This window comes from Hemitrygon akajei, chromosome 4 (assembly GCF_048418815.1).
Source record: "Hemitrygon akajei chromosome 4, sHemAka1.3, whole genome shotgun sequence".
NCBI lineage: Eukaryota > Metazoa > Chordata > Chondrichthyes > Myliobatiformes > Dasyatidae > Hemitrygon > Hemitrygon akajei.
In genome coordinates this window covers 128325993-128351991 of record NC_133127.1, presented here as the reverse complement: position 1 = coordinate 128351991, position 25999 = coordinate 128325993, and the positions used below count along the sequence as shown (strand labels likewise).

The following is a 25999-nucleotide window of genomic DNA, read 5'->3' as shown; positions in this document are numbered from 1 at the left end:
CAGTATCTAAAGTAGCATACTTATTATTGAGGGGAATGGCCACAAGGGTATCCTGCAATGGCTGCCCATTTCAGGAATCGTTGTGCAAAATGAATAGCTGACTGAAATAATATTTAGGAACAATGATCTTCACATTTACAGCTGAAAATCTCCTGAAACTGAACCTGAAAGTAACCTGTAATGGGCTCACAAGGCTGAGAGTTAAAAAGCCTAGGGGAAGTTCAGTAACCAGTCAATATCCCCAGCAAACAGGATGCAGAAGGACAACAAAATCAGTATACTAACCAAATTTAGATGCTGAGCTTTCAGGGAAAGAAATGTAAATGTTATAGTCACAGTCAGTGAGATCAGTGCTATGCGTTCACGTAATAAAGAACTTCAGTTCCCAGTGTGCAATGCGGGTGGTTCACTGGAAACTAGAAGTGATGTAGGTGAACTGGGAGCGCAAGCTAAAGTGCGCATCTAGAAGCCCGTGTTTAGAGTGTCTAAATAAAGATCTGTTGGTTTTTACCCATGCAAGTGTGTCTTGGTGTCAGAAGTAGGTGTGAGGCCTAAATACAAAGTGTAACTGAATGCTGCAAGCAACTAAGAAAGAGACGCTAGGTTCCAATGGAGTAAAGCTGCCAGCAAGAGAGCACACTGTCATGAATGTGGTGAACTACATATACCTGTCTGACTGCTCCTGTGGCTCCTCCCACTGACTGTGGCTCCTCCCACAGACCCCGGTATAAAGGTGATTGGAGACATAGCCCCGGCCTCAGTCTCCAGGATGTAGTATGGTGGTCAATTGCTGCTTGTTCTTTCTTCCAGCCAATAAAAGCCGATATCTCGCCTCACGTCTCCGAGAGTTATTGATGGTGCATCAATGAAGGTTTCTATGAAATTGAGGTGAGGGTCTAAAAATTCCCTCAGTGGACAACCTAAGTGCTCCCACAGCTCTGCAAGCTCACCGGCATCCCAAATGATAACTGGAAACACTTCAAACAGCAATTCAATAGCTATTTAGCGGTGAGTAGAGCCAGAGGCATGGAGGGAAAATGAAAGCGTCTATCTTTCTACACGCAATTGGCGAAGATGCTTTGGACATTTGTAACAGCTTTCAAACTGATGAAGCAGCCTTGACTTTGAACACTCGATGGCAAAATTTGAGGAGTATTGTGTCCCAAGTAAAAACATCACACTTTAAGTTATTTTTTCTGTAACCAGAAGCAAGGTGTTAGTTTTGACCGAAACTTAGCTGACCTTCTCACATGGAGCAAGTCCTGTCAGCTTGGAGATTTGAGAGACTTGCCAGTCAGAGACAAAATAGTTTGCGGAATCCCAGATAACGGGCTGAAAGAAAGCTTGCTCCGGGAAAAAGATTTGTCTTTAGAAAAGGCTGTGAATATGTGTAGGGCAGCGGAGACCATACAAGCACAAGCTAAAGAGCTGCACCGGCAGAAACAACAGTGCACGCTGTGAAAGCAAAGGGGAAGAGCACAAGGTGTTTCACAAAACAACAGCATAACGAAGAGGTAGCATAACACAGTAAAAGCAGCAAATGTGGAGGTAGACATATCCCGAAGAAGTGTCCTGCTTACTGAAAGTTCTGCAATAATCTTGAGGAAAGGAATCATTTCACAAAGTGCTGCAAAGCTACCAAGAGAGGTGCATAAGGTTGCTGAGAAAATGGAGGAAGTTTTTGTAGATTCTCTGCAGACTGCTGGTGTTGGTGAAACAGAATGGATTGTTCCAGAGACTGTGAATGAGACAGTAATTCCATTCAAGCTTGGCACCAGAGCCCAGGTGAATCTGTTATCCATGAATGATTACAAGACTCTCAAAGTAAAGAGCAAGATTTACCCAGTGAAGTTAAAAGTGACAGGCTACTCTGGAGAGAACGTACCAGTAAAAGGGCGGTGTATAGTGAACTTCAAGTACAAGGGACTTAAGTACGGCACTTAAGGCACAGCTACTGATTGTTGGAAAGTGAGTACAGCCAATATTAGGTCTGACTGCAAGCAAAAGGCTCAACTTGGTGTAAAGAGTTTTTTTGTAGTGGCTTCACACAACAAAGGTGACCAGGCAATACTCAAAAGTACACAGAAGTCTTTGATGGGCTCGGGTGTTTACCCAATGTTACTCGAGAAACTCCTAACAGTATCCATGAGAGAGGTTATGCAAGAGAAACACGAGAACTCCACCTTCCATAGACATCCATACCAGCTACACCAGCCTGGCAGTGAGACTGCCAGTGCTGAACAGAGTGATTGGGATGAAGAAGTTGCTAGTCTTGTTTCCACATCAAGCAGCTGTGGTTCAAAGTCTGTCTCTCATCGACTTCCAGTTAGAGACTGGAAATCAAAAATATCCCCAAAATTCCTCTCCAAAGTTAAAGAGGAAAAATAAAAAGGAAAATGGGGAGACCACAATCCCCAAGATCAGAACAACAGTTCAACACAAACCAACAGGAGAGTTGCTATCTATGATATGCAGCCAACAGAAGGAACTCTGCAAGTTGAGACAGACTCAGTTAGAACTTAGGCAAAGACTTACTGATCACACGGATGTAGTTCAAGGCTCCATTATGAGGCATGTGGAGTGAATTATGGCCACACAGCAAGAACAAGAACAGAGACTAACAGATAGGATCTTGGCAACGATGTGAAAGAAATGAACACGTAGATCAGAGTTTTCAAAAGGACACTGGTATTAAGTGAAAGCAAGACACCTGTGGAAACAAATAGCAGTCCAAAAGGGATCATTAAGCCACCATAGACAGATTGAGAGTGGCTGAGTGAATGGGGGTACTGTATTTACTCATTACAATTGAAGTTAATGTAAATAATTTATACTTTATTGCCACCAATTGATACTAGAGCGTACAATCATCACAGTGATATTTGTCTCTGCACTTCGCGCTCCCTGAAGTACAAATCGAAGTAAATATAATAAAAATTTAAATTATAATTATAATTAGAAAATAGAAAAGGGAAAGTAAGGTAGTGCAAGTCAGGTCCAGATATTTGGAAGGTATGGCCCAGATCCGGGTCAGGATCCATTTAGCAGTCTCATCACAGTTGGAAAGAAGCTGTTCACAAATCTGCCCATACGTATCTTCATGCTCCTGAACCTTCACCCAGAGGGAAGTGGGACAAAAATTGTTTTGGCTGGGTGGGTCTTGTCCTTGATTATTCTGGCAGCACTGCTCCGACAGCATGCAGTGTAAAGTGAGTCCAAGGATGGAAGATTGGTTTGTGTGATGTGCTGGGCTATGTTGAATGTGTTGAAATGTGTTGAAAAGCTCATTACAATTGACATTTTGTTGGAAAGCATTTTCTCTTGCAGGTTTGAGGACATGGTATTGTGTTTGTTATGCTTTAAAGGGGAAAGATGCATTATGTGTGTACATAATAAAGAACTTCAGTTCCCAGTGTGCATCGCAGGTGGTTCACCAGAAATCAGAGATGACGTGGGTGTATTGGGAGTGTGCACTAAAGCGTGGAGCTAGAAGCCCATTTCTAGAGTGTCTGAATGAAGACTTGTTAGCTTTTACCCATGCAAGTGTGTCTTTGTTAAAGAACAAAGATAACAAAAAGTACATCTCCTCAGTTCTACAATTGTTGCTTCATGTATTGCACTAACAAATTATTTCCATCAAGGTGTGATCTAACTGTAGCTCAAGATGATATAACTCAAACAATGATTGGTCTTTAACACGGGAAAATCAGTACAACACCACAGTATAAAACAACTTAATTCCATGTCCATCAGTTTAATCACTGTACAATTACATTCTAAGATGATTAATCATGAAAACACCTTTTCAGCAATCTAAAGATGGCAGCAAAGACTGAGGATGAATGAAGTTTCTCTGCTTTAATCAACTGGCCTTTGTTTAAAGATGACAAGAAATTAATGAGTCTACATGAGGGCACAAAAGAGGAGCAGAGACAATTAAATGTTAGCCGCTAGACATTGAACAGAGAAGTTTTACTACATTTGAGTACAACATATACTGTAGCAGAATTTCCTCCATCATAGTTAGGGTAATGGATATTTTTGTCCAAATGCTGGCAGACTGTCTTCCCAATATTCTGCACCCGTGTATGCTGTGCGCACATGGGTAATGCCATAAATCTATCTCGATGGTACATTTATCTTGGCCAGCATCTAACACAGAACAACAATTCTATAAATAACTGGAATGCCTTTTTGAAGTATCATCAATAAAACCTGTTGTTTAAAACATGGATCAAATTCACTCATCTTCCTGCCTCTGAGCTATTTCAAACTGCAAGTGTAAAAGAGTATATTGTTTCCCTTTCATCATTATGTGAAGGTATTAATTCCCATTTCATGTTTCCTGGAAATACCTACAGACAGGTGAATAGTTACTAAAAGCAGAAAAGAAACGTTTCTGGTCATCTCTGTTAACCCTTGAGAAGAAAGAGTAGGGCTGGAGCATGGTTACTTCTCTGGAGAGTTCCACAGCTGTGTGCCTAAGGACATGTAGCAGAGTCGAGATGTAGAATCCCAGCACATCCATCTTTCCGCTGGACAGGGGAACTCCTAACTCCGCAGCTTTATCCCACAGAGAGCTCCAATCACTTGAATGAGGTCACTGACCACTTAATTAAAGTCAGACAGGTGACTGTTATTTTAATTTACCTTACTGATTTTAAGTAATTTATAAGACTTTGAAAATGATTAAACTACATTTGTTCTTCACTCATTAATTACTACCTCTGAAATGTTTTAAATGCCTTCAATTATTAATGATCTTTGGCAGTCGTTAGCAATCTGAGACCACACCACCAAGCTCCGTTCACATGAGGGCTTTCTGGATAGGCGCTTCTCATCTAGATACAGATCAGGCTGATGAAGGACCGGATTAGTGTGATCACTGCATTAGGGCTGTGAAGCAGTTCCAGTCTGATCCAGACCGATAAGTTGCTTCTTGATGCCATACAGTCATTACCGTTAAATCAAAGACTCCAGGATTTTAATCAATGATAACAGAGAGGTCCGTCTACTTTTCAAAGGTGGGATGTCTGAGACTTGGAATTGTCTTGTGCTTCCTCACCTCTTTTCACGGTTACTGCCCTCAAAGACGTCATCAGTGGAGTGGCAACAGTATGTAGTTGTTGAAATATACCACAAGCATTAATGGAGGAGGTAAGGAGTATGTAAGGTGATAGATGGTGTGGCAAGAAACCAGAATGTCTTGCCCTAATTGTTTTTGGGTCTTATGAGTGCAGATCCAATAAAGAAAATGGATAATATTCTATCACTCTTGAGTTTTACCGATAGTGGGAAGGCACTTGGAAGGGATGAATTAAGTCTCAGTGTTAAATACTCAAACTCTGATATCTTCTAGAAGTCTTGTTAATGGAATGACTGGTCTAGTTAAGTTTTGGATAAGTGAAATAGACCCAGGATGGTAGGAAGTTGATGCTAAACATCAAGGGGAAGCAGTACTCTGTTCTGTTAAATCTGGTCACTGGCTATTGTTTGGCACAATGTATCAGACTTTCTTCAGGCAGGTTCCTTATTCTGCTAGTTCTAAGTGACTGCCCTACCCCTGCATTATGTGCTCATGTGCCAGAAAAGGGATTAATGGGGATGGTCAATTGGACAAGAGAATCATGGAGTGAGCGATCCCTGTGGAAAGCATAGAGTTGGGGGAGGTAAATATGTTTTTTTGATAGGATCACATTGAAGATGGCCGACATTGTGCCGAATGATGTGTTGGAATAGGAGGCTTTAGGTGGTGGGAAGTCTTCCTTCTTCAAAGGACGGTGTTCCCTTCGTTCACCATTGAGGCTGCCCTTACCCACATTTCCTCCATTACCTGGACATCCATGCTCACCCCATCTTCCCGCCTGATACACATCTCCAACCCCAATGCTAGAACCCAAGATAAATGTCTATATAACCATCAGTAGAAATTTAACCAATCTGTAGAAAAGTGTCAATATGTGATTGGCCATATTTTATAACCCAATTCCAAAATTTAGCTATCTGTTCAGGTTATCATTGTAACATGGGCAACAAAAAAAGTCTAACTTAAAATAAAGTCCAAGTTATTAAAGTTTAAGGAAAGTTATTAAGGTTTATTACTTTATTACTTCAGTAGTTTACAGCAATCATTTTCAAAGTTTATTTGGATAAAACTCCAATTCTTTGGCATCAGTCAAGTCAATTTTTCTTTCTTAACAACATTTAACTGAGCTCACCTTATGCAAATAATTTAGGTCTCAACAGGAAGGCTAATTGATATAACAGTTCAAGTTAATGAATCTGAGTGTTAACTAGGTAAGCTTTCAAAGATCTTTAATGAATTTAAAGGTACAGGAGTCCCCCCGCTTTATGAATGTTTGCTTTACGCCACTTCGCTTTTGCAAAAGACCTGCATTAGTAACCTGTTTTCACATTACAAAGAGGATTTTTGCTTTTACAAAAATTTTTCCCATATAAATTAATGGTTCTTCACTTTACGCCATTTCGGCTTAAGAAAGGTTTCATAGGAATGCTCTACCTTTATTAAGGGGGGGGGGGAAACACCTGCTCTATGACAATCTTCTCCAAGATATCAAGATGCAAGCAATTCATCAAAAGAACTGAAGTTTGAGCAGTACTTACGTGGTAAACGCATTGTTTTTTTTTGCTCCAAGGTAGTGTGAATAAAGATTAAACATTCCAATCATGAAGGCCACAAAAACCATGATGAATATGACCATGAATTTGAAAATGTCTTTCACAGTTCGTCCAAGTGATATTTGTAAAGGTCCAAAGCTTTCATTAGCTGGAAGAATGTATGCAATTCTGGAGAAGCTCAACACAACAGCTATTGCATACAAACCTTCCGAGATGAGTTGAGGATCAGATGGGCGCCACTCCATTCGAGCTGGAAGGAACATTTAAAAGACAGTATTAGTTCTACCTCACTTTGATATAATATATATTGGTTATAAATCCCAAAATCTTATGCTGTCTAAAATATTCAAAATGCTCTTTACTGGGGGAGGTTACTAGTCTGTTTATTTTGAAGCTGCTGCATAGCACAGCAACAAAGCAAATTTATCTGGCTTGCTGAAGGCAGGTTCAGTTACTGGCAACTAGGATGGACATATTGTATATCTGTTAATAGTTTGGCATTGTTGGCTCAATGGTGAAAAGCCAGTCAAGAGAGCCATGGATTAGAAGCAATGGCCACAACACCATTACACAGTGTTCTTGGTGAGGACAACACCAAACACAGAATCAGTACTGTTACACATGATTTTTTAAAAATCGTTTTCCTCTGTAGATCAGGCTTCTTTTGTCAGAAGAGAATACAATGTAAGGAAAGGGAACAATTACCATTCAGAGAGAAGCTTTCAGATCATTACTCCTATACTTTGTCTAATACACTGTCTCACTCACAAAGATCAAGTGCAATATCATCAACAAGAATTTTACCACACAGTGTGTTACATTGCAAAGTATGTTTGAAAGCACCAAAAGAGCCAAAATTGTAATGTTTCATTGTGTACCCTGGGGAAATACGCCATCAGCATAAACAGGATCAAAACAGGTTGGCAGGTTAAAGCACAATTTACTCTAAACAATCTTTACAAACATCAATAAAGTTACTACATAATCACATTGGAGGGCAATCACATCCCTGAAGATGCATCATCAAAGGAGTCTCAGTCAAGTGGTCAGGGTCAGTAGGGGTCCAAGGAAAACCACAAAGCTGGCCTGTTTATTGGAAATTATCTAGCTGATTTTCAATGGAAATGAATGCTAAAAGAGTTCATCAGCTCAAAACCCTTATGCTTAATTATCTATGGGCAGCAAACCAGATGTTAGACTAAATGATAGAGACCACTGGCACAGTAGTTCATAGGTTCATTGATGTCAATGGACAGCAGTCTGTACTGGCCATTTTGCACTCTTATCTGCAGTGAATGTCACCCTCCTTGAAACTTTGTTGATTGGGCCAACTGTTTCTGGGAATAGTGCTTTTCTGAGTTATTGGCAATAACATTGTAAACCAGCTCATTAGAAGCAGCTTAACATGGTATTGCATGTTACGGAAAGAATCTGCCCTCCCTCCTTGTCTGCTCTTGATTAACCAGATGCTTTTTCACTTTGATGTCGTTTTGATTTAAAGACATTGAAATCTAGATGACTTTTCACTTGTACTGCTTTCTATGGCCATTTACAATTTAGAAAACTTTGGTGCGAGAATGAAGTTTTGGCTGCTCCCAACACTGGAAGCTAGAGGATGAAAAAAGAAAGTCTGGAAGGAGGGAGAGAAATATTTATGTCTAGTGATCTATATAGAAGTTGTCAGGGGCCTTACCGTGTTTGTTGACTTACTGTACCCACCCCATTAATATTCTGCACATGTACACTTTATGAATTCAATATTCCAAGAATAAATTATCATGAAGTTATAGACAAATCAATTCTCTGATTACTCTAAAACACCTCCATTTGTTCTACATTTTATACCAATTTTGCTTCTTTAGGTCTTTCTCTTCATGCACCCAACCTTGGGCAGGACTATACCCGAATACAAAGGATTGAGAAGCAGTCTGGATTTTTAAAGGAAGGCATCGCTGTCAGGCAAGTGTCATTCACCCTGTACTGAGTTCTGATTTACAGCGCAGAGTGTGAATGCACTAGTGAAGCCTGCAGCTGAGCTTGAGGATATCTACCCAGAAGGATCTAGCAACTTTTGCAATGGGTTCTGCTGCTTCTATGAACTCTGTTGTTGTCAGACATTACATCAGTGATATTGTTGGCACCGGCAGATGCGATGTCATCAAGCTGGCTGAACAGCCAATCATATTAAAGGATTTTCACGTATATTAAATCAGGAAGAACGTTTTAATTAAATTTTTAATCTTTATATGAACTACTACATAAAGACTGCACCACTGTACACATGATCTGGATTTTCAAATATAACCTTAAGAATCTACTTAGCAGTCTTAAAATGCCACATTTGAAAAGATTTATATTAATCGATCACAATACGTTCAGAAAAAATTACTGTCAGATAGTTGGCCAAGTAATAAATAATTACAGATCAAGTAACAAGCAATATATTTCCCGGCACAAAAAAAATTCTCCTTGATTTAATTAGAAATGATGGGTGAACATTGCAGCTTTGGAGTCACACAATCACTAACAGAATCTTAGAGATTTGTGTTCTAAGCCAGACTAAGAAAACACATATACATTGACAATTTCACAGAGTAGCAGTGGGAAACCATGATGGTTTGCTGCTTTAACTACAGCAAAATTCAGGGTGTTCTAATATCTTAAATGACCTACGACCTTACAATGAGGAGAGGTGAATGCCTGTTTCTGAAATAACAATAACACAGGTGTTACAGAGCACCTGGTTTATGAAGAACAAGCAGCAGATCCAAGCAAAAGAGGTAGAAAATAACTGAGCAAGTCTCAATTTGCACATTTATGCAAAAGTAATAATTTTGATGTGTCAGCCCATTTATGACCTATGCCTTCACAAAAAACACTCTGTACTCTAATAAATCTTCTTAACATTCGAGGCAGGTCATCAAGATTCAAGATCAGTACATCTTTCACTTTTTATACCAAGAAAAGCTCCTTTGCATTTCTTTGTGATTAAGTTACTATCATAGATTGGAAAATACTCCTTTACTGACCTTATGAGAACAATAAACTTCCATAGCCACTGTAAACATTCTTGCAAAATCTCACTCGCAGACATAGCCCTCTCCTTCCAGGCTGTTAGTGATTCTGTAAGCCCTGGCATCATCTCTAGTACGAGAACAATTTAACCCTTCTTTTCTCTACACTGGGCTAGCAGCCCCATCTCATCACTTTCTTAGTTCAATGTTTGACATCCTTTTTCCAAAGCAGCAGTCTTGTCATCCCTCTACAGAGACCTTGCTCAGCTCAATAATTTGGATTCTGTTGAGGATGAAATTTACTCCCTTCCCTCATCACCTGACATCCTGTCATCATAAACCCCATGCTTGTCACACCAGATTATTTAAGTAAGCTCATGTTTAGTTTTCTGAAGATCAGGCTCCTTTGACTTCACTGAGCTTAGGGTCTGCTTTACTGCAGTTGCAGTGGGAACCCAGGAATTCTCACACCCAAGTACGAGTATGTTCCTAGCTTTGGATTAATTTCACATAATCTATATCTGCATAGAAGTCAGCTTTAGCTTCACAGAAATGGCAAATGTTCATGTTAAGATTTCACATAACCAAATCAAGGTATTCAGGAAATAGTCCTTAAAATTACTTTTTAAAGCCAATTTAGTACTCAGATAACAGAACTAGTTTGCTGCAATACTACATAAGCATGTCCACTCTACGTGTTAATTCTTTGTTTATTGTAGCAAATATTTTTAATATTGGGTTTGTGAACTGACCTTATTCCACCACCTGAAATCATAACATTGCAATTTAGAAAATTATTATATCTATATGTCCAGAAATTTGAATGAGTAATACAGAGTTCTATTCCTAAAGCAATATCAGTCTTCAGTTAGAAACATGTAATTAAACAATAAAGTGTGTGTTTCTCTGTGTCTCTGTAAAACCCTAATACAGATTAATTGGCATAATAAGGATTGATAGGTGAAGCTATTAAACTGACCAAGAGTGTAGTACTGTATTTCTTTTGGAAGAGTCACATTAGCTAAATCCATTTTAACATTTTCATCCACAAAACTCTGTGCCTTGGAAGCATGCCAAAATGCCATAAACCGTGCAATGAAGGATGCTGCAAAGATGGCCAACATTCCAAAGTCTAATAAATTCCATAGTTCCAGCCAATATTCTCCTGGGCCTTGGGACCACATTGTTTTACATTCCAACCAGATCATCCCTGAAGGAAGAAAAAACAAAAAGGTTAACTCCAATCATTTAATCATTACAAAATGTGTACTTGTAATAGATGGTGGATATGCAGAATAACGGATTAAAGTTGGAGGCTCATGGGCTTACTGGCTACGACATCTGACATGTGAATTCAGGTTAACCAGTCACAAATATAATTTTGTGCTATATTTTTAAATTTTAATTATTTTTGATAATTTTCCACCTACAATTAACTTGCTGAAGTTCATAAGTGAGATGTTATGTGGGGGTCATTGGAACAGACGAATGATACAATGCTATTTGGCAGAAACACTTCCTACTACACACCCAACATCCCTAAACTAAATGAACTCTCAACAATACACTTCAATGGTGTCAGCATGATTTATTTTAAGTCACAATTGATTTCTTTACCATCTTGCAAAAATAAAAAATCTGCATGCACACCTTCTTTCAAGTCTAGCAAAAAGCACCTGCAAGAGGAACTCGACAGGTTGGGCAGCACCTGTGGGAGGAATGGAAGTTCTCCACTATGAAGTCGCAACAAAGTACGTGACTTTGAAGAAACATTTTTCCAATTCCTATGTCTTCACCACCTCCCACCCAGATGTTGTTAAACCTGTTGAGTTCCTCTCACAGATTGTCTGTTGCTCCAGATTCCAGCATCAGAAAAATCTTCTGTCTCCATCCTCTGATCATAAATGAGCTAGTTAACATGAGAATGCATGTTAAAGATAAGAGGAGGAGATATCACTTGACTTTAGTCTTTCCATCTCTTAAGTAACTAAAAAGTATTTTCTGCACCCAGTGGAATGCCGCCTTTTCTTTTATCAACATTTCTGATGTTCCAGAATGAAATCTAAAGGGAATTTCATGGAAGCCATTGCAGTCTATAAAGGACAAAGATTAGTTCATATAAAAAAAACATGGACAAGCCATAACTTTGTCAAGCTAAGTGTGATTCTCTGCAAAATCTTCAAAACTCTGGCCTCAATTTCATGGATACATCTGATACTGAGTTATGAAGCTTAGAGCTACTGGCAGTGATTTTGTTATAAGTCAAGACCTCTCCTTGCCCAGCTGTTCACAAACTAAGATAGTCAAACAAAATGATGGCTTGGCTAGTGATTAGCGTAACATGCCATCTTGGCAAAAGAGGTGAAGAATGCACTACCAGCTGGTGCCTAGAGATTCACCAGAGGTCTAATTGAGAATTATCTTCCTTGCATTACAGACTACATGTCATCTTGATGGATAATACATCATCCAATAGTCTCCCCTGACAACAACCAGCTGAATAGTTTCAAATAAGTCACTGCTGAGCATTTTCAAAACCACCTTTTACTTATTACCAGTAGTCTGAAGAGGATTTTTGAATTAGTTTGAAAGAACTTCTGTAGTTTGCTTGTTTGCGCCAAAATTTGGCAGCCAAATCCCAAATGTTGTCGATACTTTCTCCAACAACCTTTTATAAGCCCGGATGCATTCAAAATCCCAGTTGCATCCTCACCCTCCATTCTATGATGCAATCTTCTCCACTGATGTTGACTAGATTTTGAGCCTATGTCCACTGGCTCAAAATCCACCTTGCTGAATGATGAGAAAGGTATGAGTTCATTAACGAAATGCAGCTCTGCCCCATCAGAGGGTACTCCATCTACTTAGCAATTAGTTTAGTTCTAGGTGTGCTTTTCAATAGTGTTCACTGCTAAATTTAATGCATTAGATTTAGGAATTTTTTTTATCTGGAACTCCATTACAAACACAGGAGACAAATTTCCAATAAGAAAGAAATTATAAAACTGTTTGGCGAGACCAGACGGATACAAAGAAATCTAGGTGTGACATTTAAATGTTCACGTTACCCTGAGGTTTGACAATGCAACCTAATACAAATATTGGTATAGAAAATGCACTCTTCCAGCAACAGGGGATCTAGAAAGAATAGAACTAAATAGAGGTTCAGAGGATAAAGGGTCATTACACTGACATCTAGCACTATCCTTCCTGCAGCTAGTTTAGAAGTTAAATTTAATCACAAAGTTTTGGTCCCAATTGTCCTTTTCCATTAATAAACCATGGCTGAAAGTGCTAAAACAGGTATCTGCATCAAAAAAAAATCAAATTCAGCACAATTTCTGTGGTACAGTATTTGTCTGCTTTACGCACCCATATCTACTAAAGTTATTCAGTGTGCTGGACAATTATAAAGGTTACTTTATAAAGGGTAGGTAAGACAAACTTTGCACACATTATTACCTGCAAGCATTAGCTAGGATACTTTCATATATTTATCTCATTAGAAATATAGAAACATAGAAAACCTACAGCACAATACAGGCCCTTCAGCCCACAAAGTTGTGTCAAACATGTCCCTACCTTAGAAATTACTAGGCTTACATGTAGCCCTTTATTTCGCTAAGCTTCATGTATCTATCTAAAAGTTTCTTAAAAGTTTCTATCGTATCCGCCTCCACTACCGTTGCAGGCAGCCCATTCCACACCCTCACCACTCTCTGAGTAAAAAACTTACCCCTGACATCTCCTCTGTACCTAATCCCCAGCACCTTAAACCTGTGTCCTCTTGTGGCAACCATTTCAGCCCTGGGAAGAAGCCTCTGACTATCCACATGATCAATGCCTCTCATCATCTTATACGCCTCTGTCAGGTCACCTCTCATCCTCCGTTGCTCCAAGGAGAAAAGGCTGAGTTCACTCAACCTATTCTCATAAGACATGCTCCCCAATCCAGGCAACATCCTTGTAAATCTCCTCTGCACCCTTTCTATGGCTTCCACATCCTTCCATTAGTGAGGCAACCTGAACTGAGCACAGTACTCCATGTGGGGTCTGACCAGGGTCCTATATAACTGCAACATTACCTCTAGGCTCCTAAATTAGCTATCAGATTGAAGATTTTGTTTGAAATTTCCAGCATCTACACTATTTTGCTTTTCAATTATTTTATGCTATTTATGTTTTCAAAACAATCTCATCTTTAATTGCTCATAGCAACTCATAACAATCACAGACACTGTTCAAAATGAAGGATTTATAGCAGCCAATCAAAGTTGAATTAATTTGGCACAAGTGAATAAGCTTTCTAAACTGTTATTACTTAGCCAAATATTTCTCTACTAATTATTTACATACTTGATATTTCAATGCCCCTTTGATGTGTATAAGATTAATAAACAATTGTTATTCTTGGTTTTATTGTCCAATTAATCTTAATATTTCATAAGAAAAGATTTATTTGCTCAATAATTTTAATCACAATGAGAGGATAATGGTGTAAACACCAATACAATTCAGTCTAGTTTATGTAAAAATAGTTCAACAAGACAAAATTTGCATTAGTAACTAGTTGATTGTATCTTGAGTAGATAAAGTGCAAGAGTTCATGATGTTATCTGATGTCCTGAATGGTTGTTTCTGCCAGAGAACTGAACTCATGTTCTGTATTGTCCTTGCTCTCAAATTTCTCAGCTGTTTTACCTCAGTCTACCCCTTGTTTTGCAATCCTGAATGCAAGCTCTACCAAGTTTCTATTCAACCTCAGCCATCAGGTGACCTCCACTGAATGCTCTACCCTGCATTATAGAAATCAATATAAAATTGCCTAAAATTTGTTTATTTCCTGCCAGATGAAAAACCTCCCTCACTGCACTTTTGATTTCATTCTAAACTCATCATTACTTTTCTCTTTATAATCCTATGGATTTCCCTGTAAACATGTCCAACGTGTGAGGCGAGCAACAGAAACGATGATGAATGCACACCATTCTGAAGGTTTTCAAATTGACATTTCAGCTCTGTTTCTCTGCTGTGCTTTCCCAGCATTTTGTGATTTTTTTAAAAAATGAATAATCTTCTGAAGTTAATATCAATTAATTGACCATTATTTTCCATGGCAGTTTTATTGCTCTTCATTAAAGATGAATTTTGAAAAATAGAGGGCTGATTTCTAAATTCTGAGATTTGTAAGTGAATGGAATGGTTGGGCAGAGGTATGAAAAAGACTGAAGCTGACTATCGGGGTCACTTGTGGGTTCTTCCCAGCATATCCTTAGTCGTGTTGGTTGCTAGCGCAAACAACACATTTCACCGTATTTCTGACGTACATGCGATAAATAAATCTGAACATCAATAAAATCAAAGGCAAGAAGGATAAGGGAAAGCAGGAAGTTGTGATGGGACGACACCAGGCTTTGGTTTTTGAAGAATTACAGATGATGTAAATTATTCAAAGATTATAAAAAAAAGACTAAAATTGCTACAATTACAGAGTAACGTTCATGGGGCAAAAAGATCTTGCGTATTTCTCAGTTTTTATTCAGATGCCTTAGTCCAAGCTCTACTCAATTTTTGTGTCTATGACAGAAGTCAAGTGCAGATCCAATGCCATATTAAAGTTTGCTGACAGTGTTGTTGCCTGAATCAAAGGTGGTGATGAATCAACATAGAGGAGGGAGATTGACAAAACTATTAATTCAATCCAGGCTTTCCAAGAATAGAACATTGTGTATCCGCCAAGTAGCAGAGGTGTGCCAAAAATACCTATTCAAGAATCACAAAGAAAGCAGGAAGCAAATGGCTTCCTAAGCACCATGGACCCATCTCAGTACAGCCCAAGTTCATTGTTATTATGAAATCTTAGTCCTAAGTGAGTATGGGTGATCTTCGCTGTTGCGTGTGACTTAAATAGCCGAGTAAGAATGTGAACCCACGTTGCCATGTGGATCCTCACCCCAGCCTTTAATTTCCTCAACAGCGATTGCGGTTCTGTATTGCTCCGTATTAAATGAGATAATATGCAGAGAATCAAACCCCTCGGAACTAGGTTCAATACAAATTATCACAAGTAATTGATCCCTCAGGGGACAGATCACAACAAAATGCAGCTTTGCAACCTGCAGTTTTGCCTTTTGCTGAATTTTATCAATTGCATTTCCATACCCTGCTGTATTTATGGTGCTGAGTATTACATACTCCAATTAATTTCTTCTAAAATGTTGTATAAAATTACACAAAATTACAATTAAGGCATCCAGTGAGGCAGTCAGACGGTCAAAGGCTTGATTTAATGTAATCCTCAGATAGGTAAGTGCTGCTTCTTAATGCCCAGCACATTAGTACAGTTAACAATTTCCATGAGCTAGATACCAAGAGATAATTAATTATGGTAGGCCAGGCCAATAAGTGGTTTGTAGCAGTAAATCCAGACACTTATGAACAAACCTAAAATAATCTGATGCCAATCTGAAAACTGTTTAGCTAATACTCAACAAAAAATGGCTAAGAAGGCAGCAGTTAATTAGTTATAGATGTATCTTCCCTGAATTAATCAAATGTATGTTTGCAATGAATCGGGTACTTTTACTCCAGAATTCTCTTGGACCTCTAACTGAGTTTCATGTTCTGTAAATGTAAGTCAATTCCTAGTGATAAATTTTATTTCACAAAGTATAGTGTGAGCTTTATAAACAGCTTAAGTGTCATTAAGTTGAAAATCTGTAACAGCACAGCACTGCCACTAACAGGACTCCAGCAGAAGAACAGTTTAGAGTGTGTTACAATTTGATGCCTAATGTCTAAACCAAAAATCGCAACTGTTGGTCTTGTTTAACCTTCCTGCCAATTAAATAGTAAAATAGTTTTGCTGAGAAAGAACTTGACTGATTTATCTATTTCTCTTTAAATTAATTGCATTTGGCATTTGCTTTCTTAGAACTGTAAAGATCATTGTTTATTATTTCTGCTAAGCATACAGTACATTAAAAAGTTGGCCATGAACTTCCGGTAAGATGGTGATTGCTTAGCTGCTCCGAACTTTTGTTCCGTTACGGTTGCTACCTTTGCACTAAATGTCTCCATTTCTTAAACCTTAATTAGGAACTTTTTTGGTATCTCTTACTTGCCTGTGAACACATCTAACTTACAATGTCTAACAAGAGTTCTAAATCCGGGAGAAAGGAAGCTACGGCTCCCTCAGACGAGACCCTGGCTGCGCTCGTACAGCTCCGAGACAAAATTTTAAAGGAATTCAAAACCGCTTTCAAACAGTTGGAAGACAAACTGGATCGGATCAACGATAAAGTGGACAAACATGCTGAACACTTATCTCGCATCGATTCGACTTCTGAAGATTTAGAAAGCCGTGTTCGATACCTGGAGACTCTCTGTTCCAGCTTAGAGGGAAAATGTAACAAACTCCTTTCCAAAATGGTGGATCTCGAAAATCGTAGCAGACGCTGCAATCTTAGAATTCTTGGATTACCAGAGGCCACCGAACAGGGACCAACAGTGAAGTTTTTCGCCAAGTTTCTCTGTGAGATATTCAGGAAAGATTTGCTTCCGAACCCACCTGAGCTCGAACGGGCACACAGAGTCTACATTCCCCCCGGAGTTCTGGGCTCCCGCCTGCGACCAGTAATCTTGTGCTTCCATCAATACCAGGTAAAACACAGTCTGATTGTGGAGGCACGTCGCAGAGGTTCTTTTTCTTTCCAGAATACAACCATTCGCTTTGTGGAAGATTTTGCACCCCAGACCTTAAAGATGCGCGCTGAGTTTAAAGGCGCAATGAAAGTGCTTTTTGATCGTGGTTTTAAACCCTCTCTTCGTACTCCTGCTGATCTACGAATCAAGCTTAATACTGGAAAATACAAGTGGTTTATATCAGCGAAGGAAGCTGAAGCATTTGTGGCAAGTCTTCCGGCTATCCAGTCATCTTCGGAACCCGATCGGACCTCCTAAAATGGTGGATAAGTACTCCTCGTAGTAAAATTACTTTTTCTGGACTCAGGCTTTACGTGAATCATTCAGACATTATTCATTGAAACTCTAAGGGTTGTTGACAATCTCTCCCTGGATTTGGTGTGTGTGTAATCTATTTTATTCTTGTATAACTTTATCTACAGAGTTCTACAACTGACTCTAACTTGTTTTGGAGGTTTGAAGTCTTTAGTGAAGGCCTCCCTGTTTGTTGGTTCACAGTTTAATTGCTGATTTATTTTTCCTTTTTTAAATATTTATTTATTTATTCTTTTCTTCACCCTTTTTTCTAATCTCTGAATTTTTTTCTCTCCTCTGTAAATGGTTGATAAATACTCATCTTGAATTTATAAATTTCCCTTTCTTCTTTTTTTTTTACCTTTTTTTCCCCTTTCTCTTACTTTATTCTTCTATAATTTTTCGCGGGTAGGTTAGTTTTGGTTTTCTCCCGATTTTCTCTGTATTAAGTTTTATATTTCTGCAGAAGGTGTTCTAATCTGTAGTTATGTTTTCTAGTGCGTAAACTAGTTACTATTTGCTATAGTATTTATACGGAACAGCTGTTAATGACACAGATCTGGAAGTTGTATTTGGGTTAATTTTTTGGTAGAGCTAGCTACTTGTTTTGGTAGCCGTCTAGTTTTGGGTTGTGCGGGTGGGGTGATTTTACAGTTCCAACATCACTCACTGTATTTATTGTTTCTCTTTATTGCTCAGGACACGTATATGTTTTGATTTTATGAATCTATGTTTACATTTCTGCTCCCAGACTGCTATTGTACTGCTTGACTTTTTATATGCCTGCTGCCTTTTATGCATTAGTAATTGATAATGGCTAGTGCACTTAAATTCGTGAGCTGGAATGTAAAGGGATTGAATCACCCTGTTAAAAGGAGGAAGGTATTCTCACATATCAAACAACTCAAAGCTGATATTGCTTTCCTTCAAGAAACTCATATTCATTGTTTTGATAACTCCCGGCTTCTGTCAAAGTGGGTGGGTCAGCATTTTCATTCATCCTTTGCCGCTAAAGCTAGGGGAGTCTCCATTCTTATTAACTCAAATATTCCTTTTGAACTCCATAATAAAATATCTGATACAAATGGCCATTTTATTATTGTTTCTGGTAAACTTTATAACACTAAAGTTGCACTAGCAAACCTGTATGCCCCCAACTTTGATGATGTTAACTTTTTTGAATGGTTTTTTTCCTCACTACCAGACTTAAACTCATACTCTCTTATACTGGGTGGTGACTTCAACTGTTGGTTGGATCCTAATCTGGATCGATCGTCCTCTGTTACCAGATCACCTACTAAATCTGCCTTAGCTATCCAATCATTTCTCTCTAATTTTGGTATCTCTGATATATGGCGTTTCCTTCATCCTACGGAGAGAGATTATTCTTTTTTCTCACATGTTCACCATACCTTCATTAGAATTGACTATTTCTTACTCGATAACCAACTTATTCCATTTGCCCACTCTTGTGACTATCAGAGTATACTGATTTCTGACCATGCCCCAATTACTCTCTCTCTCTGAACTTTCCTGGTCTCCCTCAGAGGAATAAACACTGGTGGTTTGATTCAACTTTATTATCGGATGATGATTTTTAAAAATTCATTAAGGATCAGATAACCTTCTATTTTAACACCAATACATCACCTGAAGTGCCATCCCAGATTGTCTGGGATGCCATGAAAGCATATCTGAGGGGTCAAATAATCTCTTACACAGCAAATCTCAACAGAAGATCCCGTGCAGATCGACTAGACCTCATTAACCAGATTAAAGAATTGGATCAAATATATGCCCAAACTAAGAACCCTGAATTATACAAGAAGTGCGTTGAACTCCAAACTAAATTTAACCTTCTGTCCACTCAACCTATCGAACGCCAACTTATCGAAAGCAAGAGTCGCTTTTACATTCATGGGGATAAGTCTGGTAAACTCCTAGCCAATCAGCTGAGGCGTTCCAAAGCCAAACAACATATTACAAAGATCCGGAAGGAGAACGGAGACCTTACATCAGATCATTTAGAAATTAATGATGCATTTAAAAATTTCTATTCTCGGCTTTATTCCTCTGAATCTCTGAATGACAATATCTCTGTTGATCAATTGTTAAAGAATCTGAATATCCCCTCACTTTCATCTGATTTCAAAGCCAAACTCAATGTGCCTATATCATCAAAAGAAATATCTTTTGCAATTTCTGCACTGTCCTCAGGGAAATCTCCTGGACCTGATGGGTTCCCTGTAGAATTTTATAAATCATTCTCTTCACTTCTTTCTCCTCAGTTACTTTCAGTATTATCTGACTCATTTAATTATGGCAAATTGCCACCCTCTTTCAATGAGGCATCTATTATTCTTCTTTTAAAAAAGGGCAAAGATCCAACAGAGTGTTCCTCGTATAGGCCGATCTCTCTGCTCAATGTTGATGTAAAGATCTTAGCTAAAGTTTTGGCTCATAGACTAGAAACCGTTATTCCCTCCATTATCTCTGATGACCAAACAGGCTTTATTAAAAACCATCTCCCTTTTTTTAACATCCGGCGTTTATTCAATATCTTATACTCACCTCCAACTGGGATTCCTGAATGTGTTATTTCCCTCGATGCAGAGAAAGCATTTGACCATATAGAGTGGAACTACCTTTTTGCAGTCTTAGAAAAATTTGACCTCGGCCAAAGTTTCATCTCTTGGATCCAATTGCTGTACCTGTGTCCTACTACTTCTGTTTTAACTAATTTTCAGAAATCCCAAGTATTTAATCTCAAATGTGGCACCCGTCAGGGATGCCCCTTAAGTCCCTTTCTCTTTGATTTGACTATAGAACCTCTGGCGATAGCATTTCGAAACTGTCCTGAATTGACCGGGATTTGGAGAGGGGGTGTTGAGCATAAAGTTTCTCTCTATGCTGATGACTTATTACTCTTTCTCTCAAATCCGTCTACGTCCTTACCTCTAATGTTTTCACTTCTTGACCAGTTTAGCCAGATCTCTGGCTATAAACTTAATTTACATAAGAGTGAACTTTTCCCAATTAATAAAGAAGCACAAGAACTAACATTCCGTGATCTCCCTTTTAAAGTAGTCCATAATCAATTTACTTATCTTGGAATTACAGTCACAAGGAAGTTTAAAGATCTCCTTCGTGAAAACTTTGCCAATCATTCATATGCTATAAAACAGAATCTGGTACAATGGTCACCTCTATCTATATCTTTGGTAGGTCGTATTAATGTTGTTAAAATGTATGTTCTCCCCAAATTTTTATACTTATTTCAATCTATCCCAATTTTTATTCCTAAATCTTTTTTTGATTCTTTAGACTATTATTTTGTCATATTTGTGGCAGAATAAGCATTCTAGAATTAATAAAATACATCTCCAAAAATCTAAAAAAGAGGGTGGCATGGCATTACCTAACTTTCGTTTATATTACTGGGCAGCTAATATACGTTGTGCTGCCTTCTGGTCTTTCTTCCACGGCCAACCTGAGTGCCCTAACTGGGTGGCAATGGAGTTGAGCTCCACTAAAGAATTATCTATCTCTGCACTTCTTGGCTCTGCACTCCCTAGTAGTCTGCCCAGATCAATAGCTAACCCTCTCGTTAGACACACTTTGCGTATATGGGCTCAGTTCAGGAAATGCTATGGCTTCCAGGGGTTTTCCATTTCCAGCCCTGTCGCACATAATCACCTTTTTTTACCTACTACGTACGATTCAGCATTCCATGTTTGGTATAGGAAGGGGATTAGACATTTTGAAGATGTTTTCATTGATAATCGCTTTGCCTCTTTTCAGCAGCTCTCTGTTAAGTTCAATCTGTCTAACGCTCATTTTTTCAGATATCTCCAAATCCGACACTTTATTGCTCCTTTAATTCCTAACTTTCCTGAAATGCCTGCGAAAAATACTATGGATCTATTTCTTTCCATCAATCCACTAGGTAAAGGTTTAATATCAATTATCCGAGATAAACTAGCAGCCTTACGACGGGCCCCTGTGGATAAAATTAAAATGGCCTGGGAGCAGGATTTAAGTATCTCCTTATCCGAGGAGAGCTGGGACTCAGTTCTCAAATCGGTTAACTCAACCTCTCTTTGTGCTCGCCATTGCCTTTTACAGTTTAAGATTGTTCATAGAGCCCATATGTCTAAATCTAAACGATCTCGATTCTACCCTAGCATTAGTCCACTCTGTGATAAATGCAAGAGGGGCTTGGCCTCTCTCATCCATATGTACTGGTTCTGTCCTAGTTTGGAGAAATTCTGGAAGGATGTCTTCACTACGTTATCGTGTATTCTGAATCAGCGCCTAGAACCAAACCCCTTAATTGTTCTGTTCGGTTTTTGGGGCGAGACAGATTTATGTCTGGGTCCGACCAAATGCCGAATATTATCCTTTGCCTCTCTCCTGGCTAGACGCTTGATCCTCCTTAGATGGAGAGATGTTGCCCCGCCCACTCATGCGCAATGGCTTTACGACATTATGGCCTGCTTGGACCTCGAAAAAATTCATTATTCAGTTCTGAATTCAGATCTAAAGTTCCATAAGGTCTGGGGACCTTTTATCGAGTACTTTCATAACCTTCCTCTTGACTAGGGGTTTTGTTTTTTTTCTTCTTTTTTTTCGGTCCCTTGCTTTCAGCTCCCTTGTTTTTCTGGTAGTAGGCATTATTATCCTCTGTTGCTAAGTGTATTCACAGTCTGGGAGTTTGACTGTTCTGACTTATACTCTCTATATTGTGTTGTGGTTGGTCTGGAGTTGTTGTTTTTTCTTGTGTTGTGGGGCTTGGGGAGGATACTAAGCTTACTTGTCTCTAATTTAGGTGCTTTTTTAGTTAATTCTCTTCCTTTGTAGCATATTGTTATTGTATGCTTAATTTTGCACTATATTAATGTTCCTCATTGGGATTTGGGGTTTTTAATTTGTAAAATGTTTTGAAAAACTAATAAAAAAACTAATAAAAAAAAGTTGGCCATCATATTCTGAATACTTCTTTCCATAACAGTACTGAATTTAGAAATGTTGACTGAAAGATATTAGGGCAACTCCATTGCTTTTCCATGAAGTACAACACAGGATTTGTTTTAAATTCCCAAGAGAAACAGGACTTGAGTTTAAAAGGCAGCATGTTTAATAGTGGGGCATTCCCTCAATCATGCTCTGGAATCTCTGCCTAAAAACTCCCTGAAAAAAAAACGAGAACAACTTTTGAACCTTCCAATTTCTGATTCCGAGGAATCTCATAGGATGCCACCAGTGACAGAGCAGCAAAATTGTCACTGTAAATTCCTTTAACAATCCCATATTGAAATTAGTAAAAGATAAATTTAAAAAGTCTTTTGATCCAATTTTAAATTTATCTTTTACTTGGGGAACACAAGATATAAAGGGACTGTCAGATTCCATTCGTTTTATCTGCAAAGATAAGGCAAATATGATATATAAACAGGCACTTTTATAGTGAAAGAACTGGACATTAATCCTGCTAATAGTTCACCAATTAACCAGCTTGCATTGTATATTTTAATATGTGGAGGTGAGTTTCATGTTTGACTTGACTACAGTCAACAGGTGAATAATGAATATGCCGTTGCACTATTGACTTAAGACCTGTAGATGGCAAAGTCATTCGTACACTTGTCCCTATCTGCTGATATAGTTGATCTAATTAAGATTCATGTTACTGATATTCTTCTCCCAGTAGGTACCACATCAGAACCACCCCAACTCTGCTACTCCTACAAGATGTACTTGACAGTCATGGAAGATGCAGTGAATACTGTAATATTTCAACATGATATACGATTATGCTGCATTTGATATTATCAAGGTAATCAGTTTTTGCCAAGTCTCACATCCAACATGAGAAAAGCCAGTCAGCCCGTTGAGTCTGTGCCCCGTTAACAACAATCCCATCAATCCACTTATTTGCCTATAACTTATTCTACTGTTCTCCAGTAACACACACACACACACACACACACACACGCGCACGCACGCACACACGCACACACACGAGCCACCCCTACTGAATTGGCCTCTGTCCTGGTAGAATCTCGGGAGCAGGATCATCTACTGGAAGAGGGTTTTCTAACCTCATTTCCTTTCCATCACAAACTGATAGAATTCTTTAAGATTATAGATAAAGAATCAGCCTTCCTCTACAGAAGCCAGGGATGGAAATGGTTTGGTCATGAACTTTTGCTCCCTTATTGACATCATTTTATTACTGTTTTATGTTTACACTAAATTTGATGTGTCCATCCTCTTCATACAATATTACCGTAGATGTCGGATTATAAGCCGCTACTTTTTTCCCACATTTTGAACAGCTTTGAACTCTGCGGCCTTTAATACGGAGCGGCTAATACATGATTTTTTTCATGCCGCCAAAAACATTTTGCCTCGTAACAGTAGACCAATAAAATTGATGAGTAGTTCACAGAGGTCCAATGAAATTGTACGATAAATCAAGCGCACTTTCACAATTAAATTATTGTAAATCAGTCATTTGTACTCACCCTCATCAACATGAAAAACACTCGAAGAAAAGCATTGTGCTGCCTTTATGGCAGTTATTTAGTTTATAATATTTTCGCTTAGTAATTCATTTGTTAGTTAAAGTTAGAAATGTTTTAACTATATTTGTTTTCTGTACTACATCGCGGGATGCTATGACGTCACACCCGGTTTCGCCGCGTCTTGTGGGAAAAATGCCGGTTTGCGATAAACGGGAAGGAGGGGGGGAGCGGCATTACGCGAGCGGCTTTGGATCTGAGCGAATGCTGCTTTTAAGTTAAAGGCGATCAATAACTTTTCCTGGTAGGCTGCAGTATATATATTTTTTACCAGTCGTTAGTAGATATTGGAATGTTGTTCAGTAAAAAAGTATACGCAGCGTATATTTAAAAGTAGCCGCGTTACAGGCACGGTTCGAAAAAAAGCATTTGCAATATGTATTTGTTTATGTTACCATATGGATTTAATTAAAAGTTAAAAAATCCTCACGTGTAATATCTTTCTGTGTAAATATCTCATATTACAACGTGGGACACCTGCGGCCTAAAATCCGGTGCGGCTTGTACAAGTAAAAAATTGATTTTCTTTCTAAAATTAGAGCCAGCGGCTTTTAATCAGGTGCGCTCTGTAGTCCGGAATCTACGGTAATTGTCTTTGAATGTCTGACACACTACCCTCTTTCTCCACAGTAAATATTGGTGCAAAGAAATGATTCTACGTATTTGTCCTTCCCGATTTTCATTAACATTGTGACTATTGTTCAATGTTCTTAAAAAGCCCACATTGGTCCTAACCATCATCTTTTTCTTTCAATATAGTCATAAAAGACATTTGCCCAACACTTAATACTTTTGTATACACCTTTTTTTGTAACCCTCTGGTATACTTCACTCACGGCCTGGAATTCTGATAGTTTTTTCCATTTTGAACTCTTTAATTTTATACTTCTTGCTGCTTCAAATCATCTGTGGTTGTATCTTTACTCATTCTTTATAGATTCAAGCTCATTTTGCACTCAATTATTTAGAAACTGCTTCATCTCTGTCATCTGATTTCTTAATGGCCCTGGAACCCAGGAACACTTCTTATTTTTTTCTCTGTTTTACCATTTATGTAGTAATTTATATTATTTTATATACTTTGCACTGCACTGCTGCCACAAAACAACAAATTTCATTTCCTCTAAGATGATGATTCTTTCAATTCTATCATGAAACTCTCCCACAGATCTTCCAACATTTTGCTCCTAAATTTACTTGGATTTTAATTTATTGTGGACAGTAGCTGTCCTTTTCCAGCATTACATTAAACTTAATCATCTTAGGACTGTTTCTAGTCAAGCATTCAAATGCTTCTTTAAATTCATATTTTAGGATCCTGGCATTACTGGAAAGGCCTGCCTTTATTGAGTAGATTAAAGATTCAAGCTAATTTGTCACGTGGACATCAAATCATACAGTGAGATGTGTCATTTGCATTAACAATCAACACACCTGAGGGCGTGCTGAGGCAGCCCACAAGTGTCGCCACACTTTCCGGCACCATCATTACATGCCTGCAATGCTCCATGGAGCACAATAACCAACAAACAACAACAGTAAATGCAAGCCCTGTTTCTCCCACCATGCACAAACACAGTCCTTTTATCCCAGGACAGACTCCAGCCTCCAGTGGACAGAGACTCAGGCCAGCAGATACTGGGCTTCGACCTCCCCAGTGGACTCGCAAATACTCCTGAGTTGCCTATGGCCAACAGGCCTCAGCTTCCAAACTTCCAATTCAATCCTTGGTCCTCAGTCTTCGATGCCAATCCCAGCACATGC

The 25999-nt window shown here is 38.6% G+C and overlaps 1 protein-coding gene across 4 annotated transcripts in view; it reads right to left on the bottom strand.

Moving 5' to 3' along the window:
• Positions 1-25999, bottom strand: part of LOC140726641 (short transient receptor potential channel 6-like) — a 138272-nt gene that overhangs the window by 28521 nt on the left and 83752 nt on the right. For 3 of the 4 annotated variants that reach the window (XM_073043273.1, XM_073043274.1, XM_073043271.1), the window contains exons 6-7: positions 10633-10863; positions 6625-6889 (exon numbers count right to left, since the gene is read on the bottom strand). In XM_073043273.1, coding sequence (XP_072899374.1) covers positions 6625-6889; positions 10633-10863 — 496 coding nt within the window. The remainder of the gene's footprint in view (positions 1-6624; positions 6890-10632; positions 10864-25999) is intronic. The other variant, XM_073043272.1, reaches the window with a different exon arrangement.